General features: G+C 49.7%; 1 protein-coding gene across 1 annotated transcript; it reads right to left on the bottom strand.

The window, feature by feature from the left end:
* Positions 1–9,643: 9,643 nt before the first annotated feature.
* On the bottom strand, positions 9,644–24,902 carry CCR9 (C-C motif chemokine receptor 9). The gene is made up of 3 exons (XM_090283058.1): positions 24,864–24,902; positions 19,306–19,350; positions 9,644–11,155 (listed from the first exon to the last, which is right to left on the bottom strand). Exons 2-3 carry the CDS (start codon positions 19,324–19,326, stop codon positions 10,076–10,078), a joined length of 1,101 nt encoding a protein of 366 aa, XP_090139184.1. The 5' UTR covers positions 19,327–19,350; positions 24,864–24,902; the 3' UTR covers positions 9,644–10,075.
* Between the last annotated feature and the right edge of the window lie 826 nt (positions 24,903–25,728).

Raw genomic sequence — 25,728 nt, 5'->3', positions numbered from 1 at the left:
ATCTCCATGCCGGGCGCCAGGCAGCCTCCAGATCAGGTCAGGTCCCAGCCCCTCAGGGCTTCCTTTTGTCATCTACAAATCTAGTCTGGCCGGTTTTCAGAATTTAGAATAGGTTTGGGGCCCCAGGTTAAGTCCAGCACAGACCCCCCAGGTCATGGGGCAGGGGTAGAGGGAAGTGACTTGCAATGGACTCAGGCCCCTCATTTAAACAGGAGACTTGGGCACTTGCAGCTTATTTAAACGGGGAGTGATGAACAGAACCTTCCAGAGAAAAGCTGGGCCTCGTTTTCCCTCCTTGGAGCAGCTTCTGTAGAAAGCCGCCCATCCAGCTCGCCTACTGGCCGAGGGCCTGCTGCTGCTCAGCATGAAAACAACGGCCAGGCCCTCAGACTTCTGGCCACAAGCTGGTCCTCACGGGCATGCCATGGCCTGGGGATCGGTTGTCTTGGAGCAAGTTGTCCTTCCTCCCAACCCACCCGCCCACCCTCTAGGAACAAAAAGTGGGGAGTAGCTGGTTCGCCACCGGAAGGGAGATTACGGTTAAAAGAGAACCCCAAATGGTCTGGCGGCTGTGAGTGCCTAGCCTTCCTGGGATCCTGGAGACAGTCCTTGGCTGATGGCTTTCCGCTGGTGTCACCACCAGCTGCAGCTAGAAGCCACATCTAGAGACTAGCTGATAGGTTTCCTGCAAGAGGCCGGGGATGTTCCATCTGACTGGGGTCCCCCTGCAGCTTTGAAAGCCCCTTGACTCTTTGGCCCAGAGCCATGCGCCCTGGAGGGCAGGGTGGCTGGGAGGACTGCCTGGTCTGCGGTCCCATCCTGCCTCTGTGGCTTGTTCTTTGTACAGCTGGACTCCTGTCCTTTCTGTCATTTTGCTGAGCGAGTCTGAGTTTGCTGTGCACTCCATAGCTAGAGAGCATCTTGCCCTATTGAAGTGGTTTGTACAAATAGCTTTATTATTTTAAACAGGTGCCCAACCTGACTGAGGTTTTGGGGTGGGGATACCTTTTAAAAATGCAAGTGACAATGAAGGACTATTGAAGGTGGTAGCCCAGCCAGTAGGCAGAATTAAACCAGAAATCAACAAGGAGGAAACGTCCTTGGGATCCCAGATCACTAAACACAGCAGCCCCTTGATGGCCCACAGCTCTGAGTAACAGTCCCTTTTTTAGTGTTGATGCTGGCTGTCTTGTTTGCCATGGCCTCAGAAGGGGACACTTGTCCACAAGGAAGTGTGGCCTCTGCCCAGTGCTCTGGCTGGAGCCAACTGGACCAAGAGCAGACATATTCTCCAGCAGGATTCTGCAACTGGAAAACCCTGTGGGGTTTGGAAAGTAGAAACAAAAAGCCACGTAATATAACTCAAAAATAAAGAGGATGTTTCTGGACAATGTCACTCACCTAAGGCAGGGAAGCCATTCTAGACTCATGGGAAAGGAGGTCCCCATTTGGAGACGGAGGCTTGGACATCTTATGGTACTGGTTGGGTGTCCACTGATAACAATTTTATAGGAGTTTTGTTTTGTGAGAAGCCCATCCTTGGCTCGAGGGTGCTGAGAGTTAAAGTAGAGAGGAGCCCTTTGTGGTGCTTGGAGCCAAGCGTGGCCCGTCCACTTTAACAAAACACCCTCGGGCACGTTTTTCTCATTTCACTGATTCTTTCAAGGAAATGGGAAAGACTGACTAACGCATTTTCCCCTCTTAATCACTTTTAAAATAATGAAGTAGATCTTTAAATTTCAGGGGGCGTTTCTGATAAAAAGGCTCCCATAGACCCTCATGAAGAGTTAGCCAGCGACGCTCCTGCCTCTGGTGGCTGCCACACCCAGGCCTCAGTTGCATGGCGTCCTGTCGGAATTGTGCTTGAACTGCCTAATCCTCAATTCTCGGGGCCTTATGGGATGGTGGGCCTGGGAACCCGGTCCGTCCTTGTCTGCCAAAGAGTTGCCCAGAGCACATCTTTGTATCCCAAAACATTTCTCTGTAGCATCTGCTGTACCATTTGGAAATGTATTTTTAACCTCAGGACTTCAATAAACACTATGACCTTTAGAGTGGCGTCATCTTTCACTCCATTGGAATGCATGGGGCGGCACGAGATCGCGGTACCCGGACTGGGGGAGCGCTCAGGGGGGGGCCAGCACATGTTCTGAGCCGTCGGCACCTGGCCTGGCATCTGGGTACTTAGTGCTCTGTTTCCAGGTGGGTGTTCAGACCTGCCCGAGCCAATATGCTGTGCGAGCCCACCACCCCTCACCAGGAGGCCACCGCGTGAGCTGCCCTCAGCCCACATTTCCCCAGCTTTTCCGTGGTACTCAAAGAGCACTATGAGCAAAGAGCAAACTTCTGATATACTGGAATAGTCGGGTGGGGGAAGAAGGTCATGGAGGCTTAAAACTACGATGAGGTACAAAGCTGCTCAAGACGGCCAGGCCAGGCAGCTAGAGAGGGAGGCGTCCAGGCTCCCACTACACTCACAGGGGGCTCTTGCTGGGTCAGCCTGGCGGGGTACGTCCCAGTCACTCCTGGACCAGTCAGACAGGTCAGGCTGTGCGCTCCCTGACTTTGTTTCTCTCCGTCTCCCCCCTCCTTTCCCTCACTCACAGCATCGAGTGCTGTGCCAGACACGAGAGTGATCCACAGTGGCCAGATCCTTAAGGACACGGGGTCGGTCCCAAGGCTGTAGTCAGCTACAGGCCCTCAGCAATCCCGATGGCCAAGCTAGTCGGGGACAGGAGCTCCTGGAACTCCCTTGGCAGAGAAGGGTCAAGGGCGAGCCCACAGGAGGTCTGAGGAGGATGGGGGTGAGCTGAGCAGTCTCTGGCTCGTCCCCCCGTACCCCCTCTCGTGAATGATGCCCTAGAACCAAGTCTCACCCTGTCCAGTGACCAGCTTGAAGCAACCAAAGATTGGTTCATCCAAACGCCCAAAATAGCACAGAGAAGGATTTCTTTGTTAATAGAACAGTGCTCCCAGGGGCTTGGTGGCTTTGCGGGCTGTAGGCTGGAACAAGAACTGAGACACAGATGTGCATGCCACATCTGGGGCTGGGCTCTGGGGGGCCCCGTGTCAAAATCCCCATCGCACCTCCCCCACCTGCTACACCACTGAGTAGCCCAAGGCGGCCGAAGTCTGCTCCAGGTTCTGCAAGCCCCATGCCTGACCCCAGGCTCCTGGCCCAAGGCAGGGCCGCGCAGGCTCTGTGGCCCACACTCCTCAGGCCACTTGGGCCCCTCTGTGTTGGAGGATGTTGCGGTCCCCCGGGTGACTCAGAAGGACGCTCTGAGCAGGGGCAGCCCTTTCGGTTTGAAGATGCATGGGAAAAATCCGGTGAGGGGAGCTCGCAGCCCACACATCTGAAAAGCAAATAGAGGGTGAAACCTGCCGCCTGAGGTTTGAGAAGGGTTTGTTTGGAGGGAGCAGTTGAAGCCGAAGCGATGAAAAGCCAGGAGGAGGGCACAGCTGTTATGAAAGCTGTTCACAGTGGGTTGGGGTTGAAAAAAAGGTCAGCCTTTGACTTTCCCACGCCCCTGGCTTCTGAAGAAAGATGGTGAGGCTGAGCAGAAGGGCAGTGGCCACCGGCCGGCCTTTGATGTGTGTCCCCCCGCCCCTGCTCCTCCGAGCTCTGCTGTGGTTTCCCCCCACCTTCTGACCTGGGCGCACGGAGGTTGTCTCAGGGCGGCCGGCCCCCTCTGGAGCCTGGAAGGGATGTCCTCTTAGCTAAAAAGGGAACAGGTGGGACAGGCCTCCCCAGACCCGCGATGCATGAGCGTCCTTCCCGAAAAGAAGGCCTCCTTTCTGGATCCGGTCGGGCTGTGGGCCTGTGGCTCCGTGGGCTCGTGGGAGGAAACGTGATTTCAGGAGGGTCTCCCCAGCTTTCTGCTCCCAAGGAGCCTGGCTGAGCCAGGAAAGAGAAGGAACCGTGCCTGCCAGCCCGAACCTCTGCCTCCAGGTCAGTTGGGCAGGCCCTGTCCTCTCCCTGGCGGGGGTTGGGGGGCAGTGGGGGGCGGGTGCTATCAGGATAAGCGAGCCAAGAAGGGGTGAGGGAAGAGGGATAAGCAGGAAGGGCCTTCCCGGAGGAAGCGGCCTCTCACTGGAAGAAAGGAGCAGTGGGGAAGGAAGGGGCCGCGCTGGCGTGGCCGAGGCCAGCCACCCAGCCAGTGGAGGCAGCACATTAGTGGAATCAAGGCCTGGCCGTTTACTGAACAGACACCAAAGGCAGGGACCACAGGCTTGGAAAAGATAATCCGGCTTGTTGCTCTGACGCTGGCTGCGAGGCTGTGCGCGCTCTCCCCAAAAGGCACTGGGAGGTGGCAGCACCGTCACTCCTCCCAAGATGCCTTGGGGCAAGAGATGGAGTCCATATGTGCAATCAAAAGCCTTTGCAAAGACAGCCCTCTCCAGGGCAAGGGCCCCCACTGACCGGTCGGGCGTTTTCAGAAAGATGATGGTACTTTCACGCCCTGAGATGTGGACGAGGGATAGAGAAACAGGTTCCACTTGCTGAGGGTGTGGGCATCAGGCTGCCAGGAAAAGTCCAAGGCGGGCCCAGGCCCCAGTTTTACTCCAGAGGCAAGCCGTTCACTTAGCGTCAGGAAATGTAAAGCGCGTAGCAAAGAGTGTTTTAGAGAGTTCTCTCAGTTGGTTACCGGGTGGCCTACTGAAACGCAGATTCGTGGGCAATGCCCGGGTCAACTCTGCTTCACCAGGTCAGTTCCTTTCACTCGTCTGCCGGGTGATTCTGGCGGAGGCTACCCATGGACATGTCATGAGGGTCCTTGAGGGTGGCCGCTGTGTCACCACCTTGGTTAGAACTTGAGGACAGAGGGTAAAATAAGCTCATGGATCTCTTTCCTAATTTAGCTCTACCAGCGACCCTTCAATCCAGGAACGTGTAGGCTCAGCCACTGGGATGCAGTGATGGAAACCATTCTCAGAGAGGAAGACATTTCTAAACGACTCCCCTGGTATGAAACTATTCTACAGGTAAAATCTTTCTACAACCCCATTTTTTTTTTTTTTAATGGCTGGTATTTATATTCAAGGGGCACGTTGCTACCTGGCAGATCTCTTGTGAATGGAAAAAATCCCTTTCCCCAAATCCAAAATAGTTGCACTCATGCCTCAAATTTAAGAATCAGAGGAAGAAATATGAGTTTGATGCCACTGGATATGGGTTGGGGGAGGTCAGGTAAAACATGGGCTCCTGAGCTGGCTCCTACACAGAATTCAGAAGCTCTGAACTTGGCTGTGGGGGTGGGCATCTTTCCCCTAACTTCTAACTAAAATTTAGATCTCCCCTCAGAAATGTAAACAATATTAGCCAAGAGTTGTGATTTTGTCACCAGTGGGAATGACAGATATTTTCATATTATATGGCAGCTATAGCAGATTCTCAAATATCATGTATGCTCACCTCCTCTCAGAAATGAAGGTTGTCATTACACCTGGTGGTAGGTTTCATTTAATGCCTCAATGAAGAGCCCCATGTATTACGAGTTCATACATTTGTTTTAGTATTTGGAGAATTATATTTCAATATAATTGGTTTCCTTTGTAATCCTATATATTGTATTCATCTTAAAGCATTCTGAGAAGGGAGCTATATGCTTTGTCAGATTGCCAAAAGGTACCTCACACACACACACACACACACACACACACACACAGAGGATCTCAGGCTTTTATGGAAGCCTAGAGAAAGACCTCATCGCAGCACTGTTTACTAATGGCAATAGTCATCGTCGTCGTCGTCGGCAGCCGTCCGTCTCGAGAGACGATGGTGTAGCTTCTTAAGAGTCTATCTGCACCGCCGAGAATGGCTGTGCAGTCTGACTCAGGAGTGACACGGTATCTGTCTCCTCCCGTGTTGAATCGACATCTTGCGATGACGCTGGAGTGTCCTCTCCAGTGAAGCTGAAGCTACAGAGCCTGGGCAGGGTGATATGGAGGGTCTGCTGTTGCCCATGCAGCAGACCCCCTCTCTCTTCGCAGCTGAAGGATCCAAGGGAAAGACGGAGTCAATACAGCTTGGCTTCAGGTGCGCCGCAGGAGTTGCTGGTGTTGACTACAACGTCAAACCGCCTTAGGGACTCCGGCTCCAGATTTTCTGTCGGGGTTTACTCCCTTAGCCTTTCCCCTGAAGAGGTATGCCGCAAGGCAGCGGAGGTTTTTTGGAGTCAGAGTTTTCCTTCTCTGATGATGGCAATAGTAGCACATACGATTTAATAGGCTCTTGCCATAAGCCAGCCAGTTACTGCAAATGAGGAAACCAAGACACACGGAGTGGTGAGTCTTAACCATTCCTGCCATTCATGCTGAGGTGGCTGTGGGTGTGATTGTCTGGAACCATTCTCCCAGCACAGGAACACACATTATCTGATGACTTTCTTAAGTCTTCTGTAAACCAGGCATTGCCGTGCCGGGGTGGGGCGGAACATAACTTTGCGTAGGCTCTGACCTTGACTCTGTGTCAAGCTCCAGCCTACGAGGCTACGAGGCCAACTCAGATTTGGAACACCAAGCGCACCTGCTCAAAGATTGCATGTGCAGGACACGTGTGACAGCCTCATCCTTCACGGCAGCCAGTGCTATGTATTTAAGCCCGTCCATCACGGAAACCCCAGGGTAACCACCACACTGCGGTGGTAATTGCCTCCAGTAAAGGGTCACAATGGCAGGTCCTCACTGGGGCTGCTTGCTATTTGTAACAACCCCTGTGGGCCAATGGAAGGAATTATAACCACACACCTGCCCACAGGAGGTGGCAGGCAGCCGTCTGAGCCACTCACCAGGCCACAGGAAGGCATGTGGCCAGCCCATGCTAGCCCGCCCTCCCTGGACAACCAGCTCCTCTCAGCTGCCTGTAGGTAACAGGACGGCATTGCTACCCGAGGACGTAATGTACCATTGCTCAAGGTTGTCTTGATCTTTTCAAAGTTTTATGGCAGCTGTTTTCTGATACCTGAAGTACAAATTTAACAAAATGACTTACGTTTACATTTTAACACACTTGTTAGTTCACCCTTTTGTGTCTACTACCTGCAAAGCATTGTGTGTGGGACGAGTATGTTTGGCGCGTACACCAGATCAGGAGCCCTCCCAAAGCCACTTGTCTACAAACCCAGTGATGAGCTGTAGGAGGGCACCAGCCTCGGGATGCTCAGGCAAGGGGTGTCGGTCACCAGACAGAGCTTCCCAGACCATTCTCCGGTATCTGCGCCCACGTGATACGGCTTTTCCACATTGCTAGGATGTCAGGATTGAGGGAAAAGACTGTTATATTCCCACTATAACCTCAACGAGCAGAAAGGTTCATAGTACATGTGTAAATGTTCGCTGAATGAATGAATGAGGATTCTGTAGGCCTGAAAGGCAATTCCAAAAGATCAAATTTCAAGCTAACTACTTCAAAACAATGATCCCCACTTGAATATACATCTTGTGGAGTGTTGACTTAAAATTCATTCTTAAAATATATATTTTTTTGGTAATGAAAACCTACTTTATGCAGCTCCTTCATTTTTCTGATTTTAGAGTTCTCGTAAAATGTAATGATATACTACAATCCTTTTTTATCTTCATTTCAAAAAGTACTCAACACAGTATACTTTCTAGAAATGTTGAGTGATTCACAACTTCCTCGCGGATTTCCCCATGTGTGCTCTTCCAACATCTTTATCTTAAGGTAGATCTCTTACTGAAAGCTAGGTGAATTTGATTATAAAACGGCTCCATTGATGCAGTCACTTAAAAACTAAAACAGTTTGCCAACAGAGAACACTGAAAATCTTCAAACCACAATACAGTCACAGCATGTCTTTAATCCTACAATGAAGCGTGTCAGGACCGGGGCAGTCCAACAGTGACAGCCAGGTCCCTTGGAACTCGGGGTGATCATGTGCACTAGGATGAAATGCAGGATTCGTAGTCCTTGTGATGTTCCCACATCTTTCTAACACATCAGACGGGGGAAGGTGCCCCTCCTGGCTCTGTTTTTCCAACTACGGTACGTTGGCCAAAGTCTTATTTACCTCTGGACTCCCACTAAGCCTCTGTCATAGTGCCCCTTCAGTGACTCCAGACTCCTCTCTGCAGCCCTCCCCCCATCCTCAGCAGTGGACTCCGGTGACACATGGTACCAGAACCACAGTATCAGGAGGGCATAGAGTGGAAAAGCCAAACTCAGTTGGGTTCTTTCTACCTAACTGCACCGTGTTCTTTAGATTGGGCCCTTGCTTATTCCTCATACTCTCACGTTTTTAGAACAATACCTGGGCCTTACAGATGGCTCTGTGCATAGACTGGCCTTGGAGACATCATTCTCCCCTTGACGATAAGCAGTGCTTATCATATTGGGGCCCATGCGCATGGGCTGGTCCCAGGCGCTTATTTGCCACCAGCTGCCCCCCGCCCCCCGGCGCGGGACCGAGCAGCGAGGACTTTGTATCACCCCCTTGTTCTCCCTGTTGCAGCCCATTTTCTGCTCACTGTCTCACTAACACATGGTTTGGAGCAGGCAGGAGACGGAGAAGGTGGCAGAGTCCAAGGCTTCTGCGTCCCCTTTGGAAGGCTCGGCCCTGAGACTAAAACCACAGCCCCTCCCGGCCTGCCGGGAAAATCAGGCGCTTCCTCTGGACACGTGGCAAAGCTGGTGGCTTGCATTGGAAATTGCATCGGACTCCCTGGGAAAGGCTTGGGAAGTAGGTTTGACCAGAGGAGAGAGAAAAACAGGTCAGCCAAGATGGTTTCCATGTATTTTGCAGAATTTATTCCCTTTTCCCAGTCTCTCACTCTTCACACTCTGCACGTGGCTATTGGATCTGTAACTGCACACATTTAAAATGCAGGGACAGGGTGAAGAAAGTGACTGGCAATGGATATTTTTAATGTACATTAAAGAATCACTTTTCTAGTATACCTAAAATTAATGTGATATTGTATGTCAACTGTAGTTAAAAAATAAATTTAAAAAAATTTTAAGCACTTTTCTAATATATGAAATGTGGCAAATTTGCCAAGTAGCTAGAAGAAAAATACAAAGCCAATAAAAAGAAGGAAAATGTCAGCCTAATCTCTAAGTCGAAAGCTTCTGAGCGCGTCAGCACTACCCAGTAAGAGGAGAAGCACGGAGGCGAATATCCTGCCAGCGGCCTCAGCTATAAGAGGGCCAGTGGAGCAAAGTGGATTGTCACAAAGGCCACTCGGCAGAGCGAGCCCACCGCGGAGACAGGCTGTTCCCGCAGACTCGTGTTCTCGGTGGCCCCGCGCAGCTGAGGAGGCCACTTCCAGGACACGGTGGAATGCTCGCCCAGATCAAGCCTGCAGGCGGGCGTGGCGTCACCGAGTCTCCAGCAGGGCGCAGAGATGGGTGGAAGCCCGCAGATTCCAGATGCCTTGCTGATTTGGTCACTAGCCCGGGGACTCGCTGACCTAAGTCCTGCAGGTAGTTTTGATACGGGAACAAGGACCCTCCCTGGCCCAGAACACATCAAGGAGACCAGAGGGGAATTAGATCTGAGGTTGTTTGGGAAGATTCTAGATTACCAACCCGTAAGACCTGGCATAGGTATCGGCCTCAAAACTGGGGCAGAAACTCCCCAAAGTTGGAGGTTTTCAGGAAACCCTGTGCTATTGCGGACTGTATACAGTGGCCACTGCTTCTTTGTTTCCTTTGGAAGGGAGTGACCTCAGGACTGAAACTGCGGCCATTTGCAGTGCAGGCGAAACTCAGACGCCCCCTCCAAGATCAGATGCATTGGTGCTCAGGCCGGGGGCAGCTGGGGGCTGCCGGGGTGGTCTGCAACACTGTCTGCCAGTTTGCCTTTGAAAACTGCAGGCACTGCAGCCTGGAGCCAGCCAACCGTCTCCTGGGATGGCCAGTCAGTTTTGAAAACCCTGCCTTGGCAAATTCTGACTCAAAGTAATAATCTTCCCATTCACTTATTTCTGAGTTTTCTCTTTCTCATGTCCTTCTTCTTCTTTGGGGTCCCTCTGGTCCCATCGGCGGGGAAGCTGTGTCTGTATTTTATTGTTATACCTCCACAAGGACCAGCCACCCCAGAGAGAAGAGCCCTCAGAAGGAGAACGCCCCCGAGGTGGTCTCCAGCAACATAGAGGACAGCTTTACGCTGCCCTGTCGTCTTGTAAAGGAGACCCACTGAGCCTGGCTGATGCAACCCAGGTTCTTCAGGGTTTTCACGAGGTCCCGGCGGAATCTCTCACCCACAAAAACGTAGAGAACAGGGTTCAGGCAACTGTGGAAAAAGGCAAAGGTCTGAGTGATCTGGAAGCAGATATCGATGTTGATGGACATGGCACAGTTGGAGATGACCGTGGTGTAGACGTCAATGGTCTGCACCAGCAGGACGCTGTTGTAGGGGAACTGAGAGATGACAAAGACGGTGAGGACAGTGATGGTCACCTTTAGGGCCCTATGCTTGGACGACTTCTTGGCTTGGATCAGGGTGTGGATGATGAGCGTGTAGCAGCAGGCCATGACCACAAAGGGAAGGAAGAACCCCAGGATCACCTTCAGGGTCAAGACCACCAACTTCACTTTGGTACTCTGGTCATGAGGGTAAATCATGGTGCAGATGGTAATGTCGGATTCCTTCTTTGTTCGGCTGTACAGGATTTCCGGGGTGCAGAGAGCGGCCGCCATCACCCAGATAGTAATGCAAACCACCTTGCTGTACAGAAGCCTCTTCTGCCGCCAGGTCTGTGCCCTCATGGCCCGAGCAATGGCGATGTACCTGTCCACGCTGATGCACATGATCAGCAGCACCGAGCTGTAGAAGTTCATCTTGTACATGCTGTTGACGACCTTGCACATGAAGGTCTCGAATTTCCACTGGTTGGCAGCGGCGATGGCCCAGAAGGGAAGAGTGACCAGGAAGAGAAGGTCAGCGATGGCCAGGTTCAGCAGGAACATGTCAGTCATGGTCTTCACTCTTGTGCAGTACCAGTAGACCAGGATGACCAGGCTGTTGCCCACGGTCCCCACGAGGAACACGAGCCAGTACAAGGGTGGCAGGAAGTGGCTCGCAAACTGCCTGACTTTGTTTTTTGTACAGAAGAAGTCCGTGAAGGTGAAGTTCCTGTAGTCACCCACAGGGTCGTAGAGGTAGTCATCAGACACACTGGGGACAAGGCCCTGCAGGGAGACACGAGACAGCACTGGGTCAAGGACAGTGTTTTGGAGGTTCTGTCTGTTGGCAGAGGCGTGGACCGCTTGACCCTCCCAATCCCAGAAGCTGATGATAAGACAAAAGAAATGTATGTGTAGAAAGCAGGGATTCTGAGGGCTTCTGCTTAGATCATAATAGATTTATTTGTTCAACAAATGTTTATTGAGCACCTACGATACGTCATACACTCTGTATGCGCTGGGGATACAGCGGTGGGTAAGTCAGGCATGGTTCCTGCCCTCATGGAGCTGACCTACCTGTGGAGGGTACATGCAAGGACACATGATAGGTGCTCTGATGGGGCAGGGTCCCCCTGGGACCACTGATGGGCATGAACTTTTATCAAACTCTGTGAATGGTTCTGATTGTCCCTCCTCTCTATTGTATCCTCCCCCAAAAAGGTCCTCAGAGGCTCTGAAGCTTTTCTGGGTCCGGATCCCTCTGAGTCTCCTGAAAGCTGTGGATTCTCTGCTCCAGAAGCACCAACACAGAGACATGCACACAAATACACATGCACATATGTTCATACACTCTCACGTACATGCACCTACACAGGCACCGGGGCAGGCTAGAGAGTTTTCGGGGTCTCTTGCTCAAAATGTGTTACGAATTTTAAGGCAGCAGAGCATTAAGTCAAGCAAGTGGTGCCTCTGAGTCCAGGGCCTCTGCAGCTGTACAGGGCAGACGCCCATGACAGGCACACACGCACACAAGCACACACAGTCCATGCGCAGATTTGCACATACACTCCCACGTGCACACACACGCCTCCATTCATGCTCACATGCACATATGTATGCACACATGCACATACATGCGCATACTCTTGAGCCCCCACCATGCGCACACACACACACATATGTACACCACTCACTACAGTGTCAGCAGGCTCCTGGCCCAGTGCCAGCCCAGAACACCTGCTAAGGGAAGTGGAAGTGAGGGCTGGGAATCAGAACCCTGAGACGTGACCCCTTAAGACTGGAGGGAAGTGGGAGGGGGAGCTGCAGGGATGGAGGAGGGACGCAGCCCCACAGCTGCCACGTTCTCATGGAACCCCAACCACTCTCTCTTCCTACCAGCTCCCCCACCCCCACCCCCAGGGCTCCCAGTGAGGCTCCCAAATCCCACCAGGAACCACAGCTCTGGCTCCCTTGCCCTAAGGCACGGTCCTTGCCAAATTGAATCTCTGTCTTTATTTAGCCTCAAGCAAAGGCAACAGTTGTTCAGTTCACCTGGATGCATTCTGACTCGAAGTAACCTCAGGTCCACAAAAGGTCTTCATTTTGTTTTAAATGTGAAATATTTAAGTATTAAAAATTCAGTTTGCATATTTGATTACTCAGTGAAATAGTAAAATACCCTCTACCAGACTCCTGTTAGCCGCGGTCCCCCTGTCTATACACATTGTCATTTCCATTTATTTCTAAAAGCTTCGACCAGCAGTTCCCAGACCGTATTTGGGCGGAACACTAATGGTTAAATGGTTGAGAATCTCTGCATACTATACCCTCTTTGAACTTCATCATACTCACAAGCCTATTCAAGGCTCTGGGAAGTCCTGCAGAACTTGTTTTATTATCACTGCACATTAGAACAGTCAGGTTTCTGCAACGTCCTTCAGATCTGGTGAATTTTGTAGAACGGTGCTTCTTCAACTTATCTGGGCATGGAACCCGTGTGTGTGTGTGTAGTGCTCATTACGATATCAGAACACACTGAGTTGGAAGGGCAGTAGATGTCAGGAGGCTGTCGTCTCCTGAATTCTGAAGCTCACACCAAGAGCTAAAGGCACATGTCCATTCTGTTTGGGCCCTGGCTGGCAGAAAGTACCAGGGAGAACCCAGGGAGGACACCCACGGTCACCTGGACTACAACTAGGAAAATCTGGAGTCTAGTCATGACTCCATGTCCAGTGTGTGACCAAGACAAAACCTGAGTGCAGAGAGAGTCCCCAGGAGACCGGATCCAGGAGATGGTTCTGCAAGATGGGGCAGCCAGAAATGGCCTGCTGTGGGAGGAGCTGAGGGGACTGCCTGTCCCCATTTTCCATGTGCTTTGTCCCCAAGCCTGAGTGACCTGTCCTCGGTTTACATGTAAACATTTCTCTTGCTGCCTGGAAAGCCAGCCTCTTGGGAGGACAGATCTCGTGGGTGACACATATTTTAGTGAAGATTTGGGGAGGATGACATTTTGGAGGAAAGACAGTAAAACCACGCAGACGAGCAGGTGTCAACGGTGGATGCACATTCTGAAGCATGAAACTGCTTTCATAGAGGGGGTTGTTTTGTTTTGTTTTTAAACTTTTTAGATCAAATAGCTTTCATAGCCTTTCCTAGGAGCCTGAGCCAATGCTGGGGAGCAAGCAGCATCCCCAATCCCAGGTACAGCCCAGAGGGTCTCGCAGAGGGAACCTCAAGCAGCCCCAGTGCCCTGGGAGGCCCAGTGTTCTCCTCTGGGGAATCCCAGTCCATTTAGTTAGGGACTCCCCAGCGGTAATTTTTTCTCATAATTTTTTATTTCTCAATTACAATGAACATACACGGTTATATTAGTTTCAGGTGTATAATGTAGTGATGAGACATTTATGTGACTTACAATGTGACCACTCTGGTAAATCTAGTACCTGTCTGACGCCATACATAGTTATTACAATATTATTGGCTGTATTCCTTATGTTGTACGTCTCATCCCTGCGACTATTCTGTAACGGCCAATTTGTAATTCTTAATCCCTGCCCCTTATCACCCGACTCCCCAACACCCCTCCCATCTGGCAACCATCAAAGTGTTTTCTGTGCCTATGAGTCTATTTCTGTTTCGTTTATTCATTGGGGTGGGGGGGGGGGCAGATCCCACATATAAGTGAAGTCGTGTAGTATTTGTCTTTCTGTGTCTGACTCATTTCACCCAGCACAATACCCTCGAGCTCCATCCACGCTGTCGCAGGTGGCAGGCTTGCCTTCTTTCCTATGGCTGAGTCACATGCCAGTGTATATATGCACCACTTCTTAATCCACTCATCTATCGATGGACACCTAGGTTGCTTCCCTCTCTTGGCGATTGTAAATAATGCTGCAATGAACATATGGGTGCATATGTGTTTTCAAATTAGTGTTTTTGGTTATTTTGGAAAAATACCCAGAAGTGGAACTGCTGGGTCTTTCTTTGTCTCTTATTATAGTCTTTGTTTTAAAGGCAATAATATATAGCCTTTATATAATATATAGCCTGATATAAATATTGCTACTCCAGCTTTTTCTGTTTATTTGTTTACATTTTCATGAAATGTCTTTTCCCATCCCTTTTCTTTCAGTCTGTGTGTCTATTTCAGGCTGAAGCAAGTCTCTTGTAGACGGCACACGTAAGGGTCTTTTTTGTTAGCTATTCGGCTATGTGTTTTGATTGGAACATGTGATGAATTTACATTTAAGGTAATTGTTGAAACATATGTAGTGATTGCCATTTTATTATTCATATTTCTTCCTCTCCTCCTCCTCCCCCTCCTCCTTCTTCTTCTCGAAGTTTCTTTAACATTTCTTGCAATACTGGTTTGGTGGTAATGAACTCCTTTAGCTTTTTCTTGGGAAGCTCTTTATCTTTTCTTTGATCCTAAATGATAGCTTTGCCGGATAGAGTAGCCTTGGTTGTAGGTCCTTGCTTTTCATCACTTTGAATATTTTGTGCGAGTCCATTCTGGCCTGGAAAATTTCTGTTGAATAATCAGCCGAGAGTCCTATGGGAGCACCCTCGTAGGTAACTAATTGCTTTTCTCTTGCAGCTTTTCAGATTCTCTTTTTGTTTCTAACTTTTGCCATTTTAATTATGATGTGTTTTGGTGTCGGCCTCTTTGGGTCCATCTTGTTTGGGATGCTCTGTGCTTCCTGGACTTGTACGTCTATTTCCTTCACCAGATTAGAGAATTTTCTGTCATTATTACTTCAAGTAGGTTTTCAATTCCTTGTGCTCTCTCTCTTCTCCTGATACCCCTGTGAAGTGGATGTTGGTACATTTGATGTTGTCCCAGAGGCCCATTAAACTATCTTCATTTATTGGATTTTTTTTCTTTTTGCTGTTCTGATTGGGTGTTTTATGCTTCCTTAGCTTCCAACTTGCTGATTCAATTGCCCAAGTATATTTTAAAAGTGAGTCAACTCACACAAAAGCCCTGGATTGGTACATTTTGTCCAGACCACATTTGTTGTGAAGGTTAGCCTACATCCCCCTTACAGGTTTGAAGCTTTGGCCGTCTTTGTGAACATAATGGACAAGCATTCACGACCAGGCTGAGGGACTCCTGGACAAAGCTGTCCTGCCATCTCAAGACTCCACTGACAGCTGTGTACATGCCTGATGGGCAGATAGTGTTTGGACCGTAAACACAGAATCCTTTGAACATCTCTCAGCAAATGTCAGTGTCAATATTTACCAACATATTTATTCAATATTGTTGGAGCTGCTAGTGCTTGTCAGACCCAGTGCTGAGCACAGTCATACATATGTTTTGTCCTTAAGCTTCCAGGGACGGGCAGGCCCCTCTTTCGATGAGGGACTCCAGGCTCCCATGAGGAATTCTGAGCAAAGTCTTTATTCCATCCTCCCTGTTCTGAGTTGCGGGTTAGAGACCCTGTTCTTGCTGGAAAAGCTACCTACAGAGACTGCTCTCAAAGCCTGGGTCAGTCAGACAAGGATCCTGAGAGGATTAGTAGGAAGGTCTGAAATCCACACATTTTTACCCTACATTCCATCCAAGAGGACATGATGGAACCTTCTAGAATGATTTCCCACCAGCTGCCCTACCTTTATGCCCAGGGTCTGCATCAAGGTGGGTTCAAAGGAGCTCCCCATGAAGCCCACTCTCTCCACTGAGAGGGGGTCCTCAAGGGGCTTGTTCATAGAGCTCTGTGTCCTACTCACTAAGATCTACTCTAGACATTTACTGGGCATTAAATACAAAAAAGCTGTGAAGAAAGGCTTCATAGCTCCCAAAGAACACGTGAGGGTTTTCCTTCTTATGAAACATATGAATTTCATGACTGATCAGGATTCTCTTTTAATTAGGAAGCTCAGCCAAACTCGTGGCTCAGTTATAGCAATGATACAAGATCCTTTAGGCCAGCGCTGTCCGATAAAAATATAAAGCAAACCACAGGTGAAGCTTGCATTTTCTAGTAGCCACATGAAAGTAAAGAGAAACAGGGAATTATTTTTACTGTATTTTGTTGAAAACTGATGGATCTAAAATATTACCATTTCATGATGGCAACAATGTAAAACTTATTGAGACATTTTACATCCTTTTGGGGGTGCTGTTTTCAGCCCTAGTATGTTTTATACACACAGGACACCCCGGTTGGAGCAGCCACGTTTCAGGTGGCCCACAGCCCCGTGCGGCTTGTGGCTACCTCAGCAGGCAGCACGTCAGGCTAAAAACCCGAGTTCAAACTCCTCTCAGTCTCTCCTACCTATTCTATCAACTTCCTCTGACCCTGTTTTGGTTTATGTTCTTTTTCCCCTATTCTGCTGCACGTATTTTTGTCAAGTGCCTGAATTAGTTACGGAACATGACGCGGGCGGGGACAGTGTTAGAAGATGCGCCAGCCCTGCCGTGTGAAGGGGCTGACCCGTTGTCATTTTGCATCTTATTAAAACGTCTAGAAATACTCTCAGCAAAGCTTTCTGACAGCTGCTCCACCGCTCAGACATGTCCCTTTTGGGACAGTTGTGTTACCCCCGCCCCCAAGGGGCTACTAATTTAGGGGTTTGCACCACTTGTTGCAGGTGAATGTTATCATTTCTCTCGAGCAGAGAAAAGGCTCTATAGCCCACGTCTACGTAAATGGGAGCCTGTGTGTGGCCTTCTTGGCGGCCAGTCCAGGACGCAGCAGGGTGGGCTGCCTTCTGCTCACGTCAGTTTTTGTTTCTCCTCTGGAAAAACTCTTTGGAACTTCAACAGGCTTTGAAACAATTGTAAGATCTTAGAGATTACTGGATCTGACCCCTTCACCTCAGAGAGGAGGAGACAGACCAGAGAAATGGAGCATTGGGCCCCAAGTCCTCAGCCCCTGGGGGCGGGCCAAGGCCAGAGACACCCCCCAGCCTCCTCAGCCCCAAGCTGGGGCGCTCTTACTCTCTCCACATTCTGATGTCAAAATGGCCCCAAAACATCTGAGCCACAGCGACAGGGAGCCCCCACCCCCACCCCGCCGCCACCTCCCCGTACCACTGGCCGCAGCCTTGTGGTCTGCTTGCCTCAAAGCAGCAGGGAGCTGCCTTTGGCTGGGGCTGGGGGGCGGCCCCGGTGCACAGGGAGGGTAAGGGGCCTGCCTGCTCTCCTGAGTCCCCACGAGGTGCTAACCACAGACCCCCCCACCCCCACCCCGTGCAGGTGTGTCCCCCTCCCCTCCAGGCAGCAGCTTTGAGGGCTGTGCAGCTGCCGGAGCAGGAAAAAGGCCTCCAGAGCTTCACAAGGCCTCCCCGCTGGTGCATGATCTCTGGAAACCTGCCACTGGCTCCAGGCCCCTCAGTCCCACCTTTAGGAGCAGACAGGATGGAGAGCAAAGATGGCGTCCTCCTTCGAGGCTGTCCCTTAGCACCAAGACGGGCATCTGGGTGAGTGCGAAGGTGGCATGATGGGGAGAGGATGGAAGGAGGGGACGTGAATTTGTTACCAGCAGTGCAAGTTGGTGGGCATTACTGCCAGGCACGCTGTCCCCACAGACAGGGAAGTAGGATGTCCAAGCAGGGAGATTTGACATTTGCCCATAGGGAGCGACCCAGGGTAGCGTTGGGTGCTCCCTCCAGGGCTCCTCCTCCAATTCTCCGTGAGACCTTGTACCCTTAATCTACTCCCTCAGCTTCGGTTCCCACATCTGTAAACGTGGCTCTGTCTCTCCTGCGAGACAGAAGAACAGTGGTGTCCTGGGTGTTGACCGATGCACACAGCGCCTCCTTCAAGAGTGACCACGAGAAGATCATGACTGCTTCCCAATGAATGTGGGCGCTTGGGCCACAGAGGCCCCATCTTTTCCCCATTTAGGGATGCAGCGTACACGTGATCACATCTGGATGCATTTTTCTTCCTGTCTGGGGCTGACTTGCAGAGTCTGGATATTTTCCAAGATTTCCAAATCAGTAAACCAAATGACAGTCCCAGAGACAGCCCCACCATAGCTGTGTTCCCTCTGCATCCGGATGAAAGGCAAACCCTAACTATAGGAGAAACTGAAGGGTCTAATTCTGGTTGGAAAGATACAGGCATACTTCATTGCTTCACCAGGTCCAAACTTATTACCTTTTTCTATTCTTACAAATACAGGACTAAACGTCTGCAATGCTAAGCATCATTAGCCTATCGCAACTAACTTATCGGACATCAGGTGTGGCAACCACAGCTCTGCGTAGACCTTGGGAACCTGCAGTGCTCTGTGAGGTCGGTTTGTTAGCTCCACTAAGAAGGCTTGATCTCACAGATCTACTGTTAGGCCCAGACTTGCCCTTTGAGAAAAGCAAAGTTAAAGCCCTTAGATATGTTTGCAAGACATTTATGAATCTAACAAAAGCATGGGAGTTGAATTTGATTCTATAATTGACAACATTTGGCTATAAAATCATAAATGGTTCTCTGGATAACGACTTACTAATTTTTGTTAGCTTCTTTGTCCCTTTCTGAGAAATATATCCCATTGTGTGATTTTGTGAAAACCTACGTGATGTATATAAGAAATAACAGTCAATGTGCCCCGCAGGGGTCTTGTAAAAACAAAGCAAATGGATTCGTCCTTGCCCTCTTTTATCTGTGTTTCCGAACAGACACAGGGAACGAAGCCCACCTTAGTTAAAGATCATAAAAACTAAATTAACTAAACTATTAATAAAATCTAAACTAGCGTGTTCCCCTGTCTTCACAACATTCCCCAGAAGGCTGCTGGCTCTTGGTGTTTGCAAAGCCCTCTGCACTGGGGGTGTCAATCACCTCCGTGCCGTGTTGCTCAGCAGAGATCTCATCCCAGGAAACCTCACAGAGAAATCCTTCCCCCACAATGGATTCTTTCCCACAGCCCCAAAAAGGCAAGACAGGGGTGCATTTCCAGGAGCCTGGGGAGCGTGGCTGTACTCACCATGAATTCTGTGGGTGTCATGGTGGGTCAGAGGCAAGCTTGCTTCTAAAAAGAGGGTAAAAGTAAAAAAAGAGGACCTGTAAGTGAACTGTAATAATCACCTGAAGATGGAGGGTAAATATTAAATCTGTTTTTCTCATGAAAAAGAAAATCCCAAGCAGGGGGCTAGAGTCCCTGTTATGCTGATGCCAAGTTCAGTAGTCTAGGTTTCAACATCCTTTTGGCTGTTTGCACAAAAGTGAGAGAACCCCTCCCCCTGAGAGCCCTTTGGGGCTTCCACGTTCCAGCACGTCCTTTTTCCATTAGCTCATTTTCTCTTGACTCAACGTCTCTGTCAGGGTCAGTTTTGCTGAATTCCCCCCTCCCATTGTATCCACCTCAAGGTCACAGGGCAGCAGGTGACTTGGGAATGCCGTGGCCCAGACTCTGCAGGGAAGGGGCCTCTGAGTAACCAGGTGGTGAGAACATGGAAGTTGGGTGGCATCCACCAGCCTCAAGGTCCCTCTCCCAGAGAGGCCCAGCACCTCGGCACCTACCTGCATGCTCCATGTACAAGCTCAGAGAAGGATAATGGGCCTTACTTTCTCTAGGACCTGACTCCAGCAGGAAAAGGAAGTCCTAGGTTTGTTCACCAAAGGAAAGGTAGTTCCCTACTCACAGGGTCTCTGAGCCGATTGAAAGCCACCTCCGCTCTTGCTTCCATGTGTTTTGAATGTCTGTAAAATCCAGACCCCTACGGGACCGTTGGAACACAGTGGGACTCCCTTCAAGGACGGGGACTGTGCCTGAGTGGGCATTTCCTCTGATACCCACACCCCAACGTTCTAGAAGAAAACATTTTCCTTCATCAAGGTGACCCTAACCTGTTCGCTTCCGTGTTACAACACGACCTCATGACTCATCCTGCTTCTCTGAAAGTCCAGTGGTTTTCAGTAGGTAGCGTGTGGTCCAACCACTTTGGAAAACCATTTGTCAGTTTCTTAAAAAGTTAAACATCCATACACTTGCCGTGTGATCTAACTGTCCCACTCCTAAGTGTTTACCTAAAAAAGATGCAAGTGTATGTCCACACGAAGACTGACCTATGGATGTTCCTAGCAGCGTTCTTCTTAAGAGCCAAATGCTAGAAACAGCCGTCGAGTACAGTGAATGAGTGAGTAACCTGTGGCCTTAGCCATCTGGTAGGACACAGGTGAACAGCTGACCCACGAGCAACACAGGTGGATCTCCAATAATTAAGCTAAGTAAAGAAGCAAGACCAGAACACATACACCCTGGGCGATTCCACGTACACAGAAAACGCAGATTCATCTGTCGTGCCAGAAAGCAGATCCGTGGTTTCCTGTTGAGAGAGGGACGGGGAGGACAGGGTAGGGCTAAAAAGGTGCTGGAGGAAGCCTTGGGAGGGGGTGACTATTTTCGCTCTGTGTATCGTGGGATGAGTTCGCAGATCAAATGTTACATCCTGCCCTTTGAATGTTTGTCATCGATTGTAGTTGGACCACACTGACTTAAGTGGTTAAGGGAAGGAATGAAAAAAAAGCAAGGTCTGATGAAGACATCTGGTTTTCTTCACGCCACCGTCCCTCTGGCCATTAGCAGGTGGGGAGAGAGGCAGCCAGGGCTTCCTCCTTCTTGCTGGCAGCCCCTCTCAGTGCCTCGCTCTGGCCTGTGGGGATGGAGGGCTCAGCGCAAACTCCTGTCTTTGAAAATTAGACTGGATGAGACATCAGAGAGAGAATGGGTGTGTGTTTTACAGACGTGTTTCTTGGCTCCGTCTGCTGAGAGGCCCCCAAAGCAGTAACGCACAGCAGAATGAGCACCGAGTGCCCGGAACTTGGTTTCTAAATACCTTTGTGCACCCAAAGGAACCAGGACTCCCTGGAGGAAGGTATGATCCCAGAGCGAGGGCCTGGAAACCACAAGACGGACCTGGAACTGCTTTTTGCACCAAAAAGCAAGAAAGTGTTCAGAGGGCCGTGAGGACTTGTCAAAAGGACACAGGAACCAATGTGATGGGGCCCCCGCTTGCCAAATCTGAGGCAGTTTGAGCATCTAATTAAATAATGATAGCACTAACTATCGCACATCCAATTAAGTGAGGATCCATGAATCTATCCTGATGAGAAAAATGAACAAATAAACAAGGAGGAGAGCACGTTGTTACAGTGCCAACTAATAAATCTAGAAGAAGCAGTGGAATAAGAAAATCACCAATGGCTGCTGAAATTAGTGGGTGAATGTCTTGTGAGGAATAGAATATTGACCTCATCTCAAAGGATCGCCCCTCAAATCCCATATTGCCCACTGGCTTTATCATCTCCCTCACCCCCTTTTCTGAATCATGCTCTTAAAAAAAAAAAAGAAAAGTCCAGTTGAGTTTGGAAGATCCCAGCTCGGCCAATTCAGTTTTATTACATTTGGGGACCAGGGAGATTGGTTCGGGGGACATTGCTAGAAAACATTTCATGTGCATTACTAGTAGCCATGACTTATGTCACCTCCCCCACAATTGCCCGAAGAGGCTGAATATGAATCAGATAATACCTGAGAAAACAAATTTCCAAAGAAAGAAACCGCACTGCTGTGCGAAGTGTAAATTTGGGTCATCTTTTTGGAGGGTTAAGCCAGATCTGTCAAAATCACAAAGCACAGCAGCTCTGACTCAGCGGTTCATCTGCTGGGAACACAGCCTACCGGTATTCTCACAAAAAAACATAGAGGTGCGTGTACAGGGATGTCTGTTGCAGCGTTCTTTTTCCAGAAAAAAAAAAAAACACAAAAAACTAGAAACAACCGAACTATCCAGAAATTGGTACTATTATGACGCACCCATTCAATGAAGCACCTGTAGTCAATAAACAGAATCAAATAGACCTCACTCTGATACAAGGAGGTCACTCAGATTATTAGGTAAAAATGCCAGGGGTCAAAGACTATGTTGCATGATCTTTAAAAAAATATATATAAAAGTTTATATATCTCACTGCTGCTTAGTACTGAAACATTTTCTGGAAGGACTTGGAACAATGAGGGCTGGTGGGAAAGTGAGACTTTTGTTATTTCCTTTAGATTTTGTAAAGTATTTAGATTTTCACTTTGTGCATGACATTTTATTTTAAGAGCTATCATAAAAATAACTTGTCAGATTTTAATTTTAAAAAAAGGAAAAAGAGGAAGAAGCCCCAGTGCTCTTCTGGTCTATGAACCCGTCTGCAAAGCTCATCCGAAGGAGGAACTCACAGCCCACTCCAGCTGGCCTGGAGAGCCGCTAGCCCGAGAGAGAGCAAGTCTTGTCATTGAATTCAGCAAGGCTACTCTTTTGTGACTTTGAAATCCTACACTATCTTTTTTTTTTTTTTTTTTTAATCCTCACCCAAGGATATGTTTATTGATTTTAGAGAGAGAGACACAGAGAGAGAGAGATCAGTTGCCTCCCCCACACACCCCAACCAGAGATCAAGCCTGCAACCTAGGCGTGTGCCCTGACTGGGAATTGAACCTGCAGCCTTTTGGTGTGTGGGACGATGCTCCATCCAACTGAGCCACCTGGCCAACGCCCTGTGCTAGCTTTTTATAAGGCTCATCATTCTTCCATAATAAATGTGTTTCTGGCTCATAGAAAATCTGAAGAGGACCAAAGAGTAAAAGAGAACAGTTTTCTTCCCTCCATCTAAAGACCCCCACCGACAGCCTTCCTCTCTGTTTCCCTCTCCTCTTGGTCAGAATGTTTTATTCCATAAACTGCAGAGTCTGAGAGTTTGCTTTCATTTTCTTCTTGCCCCCGAGAAGGAGGGAAAAAGAGAGCGGGGAGAACCCACATAAGACAAAACATACTGAGACGGTTGGGAGGTCCCCGGCGCTTGCTCAGCGCCAGCCCAACCTCTCCCTCGCTGCCCGGAGTTCTCTCTGCGGGCTCTGCAGCGCGTCTACCTGGAAAGCCTGCCTACGGCACAGTGGGCTGGGGTGGGGGAGCACAATGGACCAGAAGTGAAAGACCCTCATCTGCTCCTTGGTCCACGCCTTTCTGCCTCTGTGACCTTGGCAAGGAGTGGCATGCCCTCACTGAACCGAGGTTTCCTCCCAAGGGCTTGTTGGGAGGGTCAAGAGCACCGCTGTGCATGAATGCTCTTCGCAGCATGCAGAGAGCTGTGTAAGAATGAGAGACGAACATCCCCGCCCCCCAGGAATTGAATGTGCCCTGACACCTGATACACTTGCTTGGCATAAACAGTGTATAAGATGTGATCTGCTCACATTCAGGTACAATGGGCACATCATGGCTGCAAATGCCAGAATGGTAAATGCTATGAAATGCTTTGGGAATTACAAGAAAGTCATGTTCTCCAGTGCTGGGGAAAACCCAGGAGGGCTTCACTGAGAAGGTGGTTTTTTTTTTTTTTTTTTTTTGCTGGCCCTTGAAGGCTGAAGAGCATGGGGATATGCACTGAAGGGAGAGAACATTGCTGCGGGGCAGGGAAACATATCAACAAAGACATGAAAGCCAGAAAGCATGAGATGCACGCAGGCCCTTCGAGGTGGAAGAAAGCAAGAGAGCTGCTGAGACTTCAAAAGGAGAAAGCGCCTATTAGAAAAGTTAGTCCGGTATCAGTTACCATCCATTACTTTTCTATTCTCTACTGTCCTTAAGAAACCAACATGAAAATCAGCGGGGAGTGGCTGTGAACGCAGCAACCCCACATGTCCGCGGCTCACGGTAACCCAGTGAACCGAACACTAACGGGAGTCAGGAATGTGGGTCCTTACCTTGATCTTTGTTCAGTTTGCTACAGAGTCGGGGCCCACCTAGCTCCCACCCCCCCACCCCCATAGGCATTGACCTGGGCCCCAGGAGGCTCCCACTGCCAGCCTGTGAGGGGCCTTCAGAGCACGTAGACAGATTTTGGAAGATAGAGGCTGTCAGGCTCTGAAATGCCTCATCAGCTTTGCTTTATTCCGTCTGGGAGGAGACAGGCCCTTGCTCTCTGGTGGCCGAGGGCTATGGAGCCCCAGGTAATTAAGAACTAAAGAGGGGGTGTGTTTGAAAGGAGAAAACAGTATTCACCGATGAGTCATTTCAAATAAAGTCGCTTGGCTGTTTTCTGATTATAAAGGAGTGCTTTCACACTGTACCAAGAAAATTCCCCCAAAGCAAACACGCATAATGAAGAAAATAAAACTGAATACCTCTGTCCTACCTTAGTCATTGTTAACTTTCTGAGATACCTTCTTTTAGATTTTTCTCTGTAACACACACACACACACACATTGTCTTAATGGTGAGGAAATCTGACTACTTTCTAGTGAACTGTCCCTCATGGGTCAATTTAATGCCAACGGAACATGGAGCTATAATATCCAACTGGATGGCTGCCTGTTTGGATGGGCTACAATCCGTCACCTCTCAGTCACCTCACCCCTCACCCTGGAAGCCTGGTGCTCGTGACCCCTGAACAAATACACGAAAGCCTGGGTTTCAGAAGCTATTATAAAGCACACCAGTGGGGACCCAGGGGGCCCTGGGACTGGGGAGGAGGAGGACAGGTGGTGATACTCACCGCGGAGGGCAGCGTGGGGCGGTTGGCTGCAGGAGAAGGCACCCCACAAGCTGTGCCTGGGAGTGACCGGCCACCTGTCTGCCTGGGATGCGAGGCAAGCCTTCTGTGGGCTCTGAGCAGGCGGTGACCTGCTAACAGCACCAGAAGGGAAGCCAGGCCGCCCCAGTCTGTGCTGTCACTGGTGGAGTGGCCCAGGTGGGTGTGTGACGCGGTGCACCAGCTGCAGCTTTCAGCAGTCAGCAGCCGATGATTTACAACCAGAACAAAGCCCAGAACTGCTGGGCTAAGAGAAAACTATCTTTCTTCTGAAGACACATGGACTGGCTGATCACACAGGAAAATCTTTTCCTAGAGAGCACAACTGCTCACAGGGAAACGGGGAGTGGGGAGTCCCCGTGGGAGGGGCCGCTGGCAGGCTTGCTCAAAGTGTACATTTAAAAGGTTTCTTCGGGTGGTGCTGTCTAAACAGGCCTGTGTGGGGTTCCCACCCTCTGGCCCCCATGCTGGCCAGCACAGGGGACGCCCCTGGCCTTGACAGAGATGCTTAACCCCAGAGAGCTATGCCGTCCCATATAGGAGCCGCTAGCCACATGTGCCTGTTTAAACGGAAATTAATTCAAGTGTAACTAGGTCCTAACACTGGCCACGCTGCCCGTGTGAGGTACCCAGGGACAGTGTGCTCGTCGTCACTGCTGTTCAATTAAATGGCGCTACCTTAGAGAGTCACTATGTGACATGTATCTAGGGACACAGGGAATGTTGGGGGACCATAAGCACCTGAAGGTTGGAGTCAAATACAGTAAGGTTTTATTCTCACATGACCGTTATACATCAGATACATTAAAACCTTTCCTTTTATTAATTA

The sequence above is a fragment of the Furipterus horrens genome, unplaced genomic scaffold (assembly GCF_987537825.1).
Source record: "Furipterus horrens unplaced genomic scaffold, mFurHor1.1.pri manual_scaffold_7, whole genome shotgun sequence".
NCBI classification, from domain to species: domain Eukaryota; kingdom Metazoa; phylum Chordata; class Mammalia; order Chiroptera; family Furipteridae; genus Furipterus; species Furipterus horrens.
Note: the sequence above shows the minus strand (reverse complement) of the source record. Positions and strands in the feature narration are given on the sequence as shown.